At 26.9% G+C, this 6,790-nt stretch overlaps 1 protein-coding gene across 1 annotated transcript; it reads left to right on the top strand.

Annotated features, from left to right (window-relative positions):
* Positions 1–224: 224 nt before the first annotated feature.
* Positions 225–5,296, top strand: LOC101505170 (cytokinin dehydrogenase 3-like). Its single transcript, XM_004488000.4, has 5 exons — positions 225–939; positions 2,281–2,408; positions 3,113–3,385; positions 3,759–4,027; positions 4,527–5,296. Exons 1-5 carry the CDS (start codon positions 309–311, stop codon positions 4,825–4,827), a joined length of 1,602 nt encoding a protein of 533 aa, XP_004488057.1. The 5' UTR covers positions 225–308; the 3' UTR covers positions 4,828–5,296.
* The last annotated feature ends 1,494 nt before the right edge of the window (positions 5,297–6,790 follow it).

The raw sequence follows: 6,790 nt of genomic DNA on the forward strand, positions 1-6,790 counted from the left end.
CTGCTTTACATTGGCAAAACACAATATTTGTACACTTTAATTCAACTTTTCTTAAGAAAATTAAATATGAATTCACAAACAACTGTCATAAAATCTTTTATCCCTGGCTATAATAAAGCCACCAAATTTAAAATTATTAAATTAAAAAGACAAAAAGATTCTTCTCTCTCACACACAAACATTTCCATCTTTTATCATGCAAAGTCCTCTTCTATTCTATTTATAGCCCCTCCCTCCCTCTTCCTTCCACAAACACACTACATCAATCACCAAAAAAAAAAACATTTTTCTCCATACACAAAAAAAAAATGGCTGAAAATTACCCTTTTCCAACATACTTCATTCTCCTAATAATAACCATAACACGTTTAATATCGACCGTAGGAAAAACCGAACAATGGAAATCTTCACTTCCAATAGAATTATCGAAACCAAACAACATATTATTCAAAAACGTAATAAACGACCCAAAAACAATAGAGATAGCTTCAAGTGATTACGGCAACCTCGTACACGAATTCCCAGCAGCTGTGTTTCGTCCAACAACGGTGAACGACATAGTAAGTCTGGTGAAATTGTCGTTTAATAGTTCCGTACCATTCCGCATCGCGGCTAGAGGGCAAGGACATTCCACGTGCGGACAAGCTATGGCACGTGATGGGGTCGTGGTTGATATGAAAGGTTTAAGAGAGATTAATAATAATAATAATAATGTTGGGATTAAGGTTTTTAAGGAAGGTAATTATGTTGATGTTGGAGGGGAACAACTTTGGATTGATGTGTTGTATGGTACACTTGAATATGGACTTGCACCTGTTTCTTGGACGGATTATCTTTACTTAACGGTTGGAGGGACACTCTCAAATGCTGGTATTAGTGGTCAAACTTTTCGTTATGGTCCTCAAATTACTAGTGTTCATCAAATGGATGTTGTCACTGGTATGAACTTTCTTTTTCTTCATATCCTTTCTTTCAATTTATATATCATCCCTCCAGAGACTTTATATAATCTTAATCAATTACATCGGTAAAATTATTTTTATATTGAAGATGTATGAGAATTAAACTTTTAATAGATTATTTAATGAAAAATAAAATGTAATTTTTAAAGTACGATTGAATTTTTGGTATAATATATGATAGAATGAAGTGAAATAAATTAATTGAATTTTTTAAAATATTTATTTTATTCAATTATACGACCAAAAATTAATATACCCTTAATTTCTTCGTATTCAGCATTAATTAATTGTGAATTTTTTTTTAAAGCTATGTATATACCTTTTTTCTACTTTCATGGATAGTTTAACTTTGTTAGCAATGTAAACAATTTCCTAAAAAAGTAATGGATATTTTTAAAAACTTTATGCAATTAAATGACTAGTTTTTATATTATGTTTCTTAATAAAATTCATTTGAATTTAAAATGATGTACATAATACCCAAATTCATTTCCTTTATACTGAAATTTGATTTTTCTTATTAACAAAAATTTGAGGACGAAAAATGAAATCTGGATCAGTTAGGATCCGTTTGATTAAGATAAACCAGGATCTTCCATGTGCATTTTTGGCTTTCCAATGCACAGTGACATATAAAGGAGAACTTTCCTAGCTTTTTTATAAACATATGTTCGCCTTTAAACAAATAAGCTTTTAGGGATAAATAAAGGCTTTGATACCTTAACGTTGTACTTTACTTTTGTTTGTTTTTTTCCGAGAAATTTTACATTATAATTTTGATTTTTTTTTTTTTAGAAATGTAAGTACCAAATTTGTGGTTGTTAATAATTAAAAGAGTCTTTGTCGACTGAAATGTTGGTGAATGTTAGCAAACATTTTAATTTCCACCGGTTCCGTGTTTACAAAAATCTGAAATATAAAACCAATTCACATTGAAAAAGTCTCCTATGTATTCTCCATTAATATTAATGTTAATGTTGATTGATTATATTATTATTTATTGGTCCAAGTCTATTTTGGTCAATTCCCTTATAAAATTAATGAGAATATTGAATTTTACTCGTGTGTTTTGTTAAAGAATATATGTATGCATGCAAGTATTGTTGATATTATAGAATATATATATTTTGATAACAAACTTTATAAATAAGAATACAATACAAGAGTAAAATTGGAAGAGACTATTCAATTAATCAGCAAATACAACAATGACTACATCCACAAATTAGGCTTAATCAACTATAACATTAATTAAATACTATTATTATTTATATATATAAACTTAATCAAGTTTTTTATTATTTGATTATTTTTTCAGGAAAAGGAGAATTTGTAACATGCTCTAAACAGAAAAATTCGGAATTATTTCATGGTGTTCTTGGAGGATTAGGACAATTTGGAATTATAACAAGGGCAAGAATTGCTCTTGAGCCAGCACCAAAGAGGGTACGATAATGTCTTTAGATAAAATTGACTACAACTTTGTCTTTTTGCTACCTTCTTCTTCCAACCATTCATAATAACTCCAATTCTATACATATAATCACATTATTCAACTACATATCAAACTTTACAATAAACTTTACAAGAGCATCATCAGATGTCCTTGTCTAAATTAAAGCACCATCATTGTACATTTTGTTAGTGCATGCTAGTCATCCAAAAAAATACACACAAAAATCAACGTAAGACGAGCTATAGCCACATGTATATAATTTGGACTCCTAAGATTGAAAAAGTTTTGAGTTTAAAAAAAAAATATTGAAAAAAGTGTTTGAAAAACAAAAATGAAATTATCCCTTTTTTAATGATCATGACTGTTGAGGAACCTGTTTTCTTTACTATGTATGACTATGTTTTTATTTCCACTAAGGGTGGTGAGCTTCACTCACTTGAAGTTAAATACAAATTTTCAAACCATTTGGTCTCGAATAAAAAAGAACGATCAACATTAATTTTCAAACAATCAACTTTAAATTTGATAAAAAAAAAATAAAAAATAAAAAAGAACGATTAACTTTATCATTATAACTTGGATTTTAAACATTGCATAAACCATCATTACCTCAATACCTTGTGATAAGTATGATGATAATGAGTTTAATAAGTACATTGCATTATCAATTAACTAATTGTGAATTTTTGTGCAGGTTAAATGGGTAAGGCTTCTGTATAGTGATTTTTCTATTTTTACCAAAGATCAAGAACGTTTAATTTCAATGAAAGGAAGCAAAAATAGTTCATTGGATTATTTGGAAGGGATGCTATTAATGCATCAAGGACCCATAAATAATTGGAGATCTTCTTTCTTCCCTTTAGCCGACCATCAAAGAATTATTTCCCTAGTAACTCAACATAGGGTCCTCTATTGCCTGGAAATTGCTAAATATTATGATGACCAATCTGAAATCAATGTCAACAAGGTACCTTACTTATAATATTCATCATTAATTTTAATATACCACTTTTTACCTTCAAATGTTGTTTTTTAAAATAATTAAATTAACAACAAAAATATGAGAGAAACAAATAAAACAAAAAGAATTTAGTCGTCATTCAGTATTAATGTATAAAAAATTATACAGTCAGAACATTACAATCATTTTTAGACACGATTTTAAAAGTAATTATGATAAAAGTTAAATATTTTTATTAAATTAACAGTTGTAATAGATTAACGGTGTAAAATTTTATAATGTTTATATGAAGTAAATAAAAAAAAATAAAAAATCAATTTGTCATGAATTTTATGTGTAAGTAATTTAATATTAATACATTTTTTCCATGTTTGTGTAGGAAATTCAAGTTTTGCTTCAAGGACTGAATCATATCCCTGGATTTTACTATGAAAAAAATGTGTCATTTGTGGAGTTCTTGAATAGAGTTAGAAGTGGAGAGTTGAAGCTTCAATCACAAGGATTATGGGATGTTCCACATCCATGGCTTAATTTATTTATACCAAAATCTCGAATCTTGGATTTTAATTCAGGAGTCTTCAAGAAAATAATTTACAAACGGAACATTACCACAGGACCTGTATTGGTTTACCCAATGAATAGAAACAAGTAAGCATTGAATTAACCTTGTTTGCATTTTTTCTTTACTAAGTAAAACTGCACTCACTTTTTTAAGATGTCTAAATAATATTTACACCTCCTCTGTTTTGTAATTGACACACCAATATCAAAAAAAAAAAAAAATTGAGATTTTTGGTTATTTTGAAATAAATGATTAATGTAATTTTAAATTGTTGTTACAATATTGACGAATAGTAATATTGCCACAAAATATTGACAAATGTAGTCGAAAACAACCATAATTAGAGTTGTGATGCTTATTTATAATCTTTAAAATATTTATATTATGACTGTAATTGCAATTGCAGACCAGTGTATATATTAATATAGAAAATTAGATTTGTTTGTGTGTGTTTTAAATATATAAAAAGAAGAAAATAAGTGCAATATTTAAAATTTATATACCATTTACAAAAGTTGTTTAAGTTATGTTGATAAAAAATGAATAAAAAAAAAACTAATTAGGAGGAATGAATGAAATTTTCAGGTGGGACAATAAGATGTCAGCAAGAATACCAGATGAGGAGGATGAAATCTTCTATGCTGTTGGATTTTTGCACTCAAGTGGGTTTGATAATTGGAAGGAATTTGATGCTCAAAACAGAGAAATATTGCAATTTTGTAATGATGTTGGGATTAAGTATAAGTTATATCTTCCCCACTACCGCACACAGGAAGATTGGACAAACCATTTTGGCCCAAAATGGACAACTTTTTTACAAAGAAAATTTCAGTTTGATCCAAGAATGATTCTATCACCTGGACAAAGAATCTTCAACAACAATTAAAAACCATACTATATAATCATTTTTAAATATTTATTTCCCCAATGAAAAGGAGCTTATATTATATTTTTATGATGGGACTACCTCGGTTACCTAGCTGGCTGGTCACAAGTGTATATGATATGATATGGTCCAAAAACATTCAAAATCATAGTTTTTTTTTTTTTTTTTGTACTTTGTATTTTTTTTTTTTTGTTAGAAGGTGGGGTTATGTGCTGCAAGGTTTTGGCACATATATAAATCAGGTTACACATACCTTAGATACGTTAGGTTGACAAAATCATATGTGAAAGGTGCACACAGCTAGCTGTATCTTGCTTTTTTTGTGTGGCAATACACATTAGTAGTTTTTTCGAGCCTAGTGTAGAGAAGTTTATTAAACGTTTGTAATTGAGGAATTTTTATCATATTAATATTAAAATATGTACATCTTCCAATTCTTAATGGGTAATGACTGTATTTGGTGAATTAATTATTCTCTGTCTTTGTTTATTTCTTATAATAATAATAATAATATTATAAAATTATATGATATGGTCCAAAAAAATTAAAAATTATAGTTTTTTTTTTTTTTTTTGTACTTTGTATTTTTTTTTTTTTGTTAGAAGGTGGGGTTATGTGCTGCAAGGTTTTGGCACATATATAAATCAGGTTACACATACCTTAGATACGTTAGGTTGACAAAATCATATGTGAAAGGTGCACACAGCTAGCTGTATCTTGCTTTTTTTGTGTGGCAATACACATTAGTAGTTTTTTCGAGCCTAGTGTAGAGAAGTTTATTAAACGTTTGTAATTGAGGAATTTTTATCATATTAATATTAAAATATGTACATCTTCCAATTCTTAATGGGTAATGACTGTATTTGGTGAATTAATTATTCTCTGTCTTTGTTTATTTCTTATAATAATAATAATAATATTATAAAATTATTTTTACATTTTTTTTTCGATATGTGATATTTTTCAAAATTTTGTATGTATTAATGATTTCTTTAAAAAATATTCTTATTTAATTTACCATTAAAAAATATAATTTTTTTCTTTTATTATATCAACAAACTTTGTTAGAAGCTGGTTTAAAAATAAAGGACGAAAAGAATAAGTCACTTCACTTGTCCTACAATAATTGATTTATTTATAAAAAGATATTCATTTATAAATAATTCATTTTAATTTTTAATGTATATTATTATTTCTTTCTATTATATCATTTATATTAACGGTAAAATAAATTGGCTAATACTTTATAAAAATAGTTACAAATAATTAAATAAATCAATTATTAATGCGAGAAGATGCAATACTTACTACTTCTATTATAATATATTGGAGGTCGCTTTACAAAATAAATATTTTAAAATATTTTTTATCGTTAATTTTCAATTAACTTTACTTAATGTAAACTGTATTACTCTAAAAAAGCATTCGCTTCAATAATATATTGGAATATTGGAATATTGTTTGGCCTTTTGTACACGGGGAAACTAGCAATAATTGAGATCCTAGGTTAATAGGGGACATTATTATTATGGTGTCTAAATTGAGAATCCTAGCTGTATGGCATAATCATTCATTCTAGGTCGCTAGATACTCCAAATGCTTTCAAATACCGCATTCTCTTCTTTTGTTCTCTTTAAAAAAATAATCTACGTAAAAAATTGTTTATGCCTCAATTTCTTTTTTAATATGAGGAAGAAAATGAGAGAATAAAATAACGTGATCCAAATTCATCTTACTTTCTTTTATTGTATCAGATATTATTGTTATATTCTCTGAATTTATGAAATTAAAAAAAATTAAATATATCTTTCATTCATTTGTTTAGAATTTCAATGTATATTTATTAGTTAAATCGATTTAGAGTTTATCTGTTAATTATTACTATTACTCAATTTAATCTATAAACTTATCAACAAAATATATATATAAAAAAGTAAATTAAAAAAGAAAAACAAAATTATGA

Source organism: Cicer arietinum, chromosome 1 (assembly GCF_000331145.2).
Source record: "Cicer arietinum cultivar CDC Frontier isolate Library 1 chromosome 1, Cicar.CDCFrontier_v2.0, whole genome shotgun sequence".
NCBI classification, from domain to species: domain Eukaryota; kingdom Viridiplantae; phylum Streptophyta; class Magnoliopsida; order Fabales; family Fabaceae; genus Cicer; species Cicer arietinum.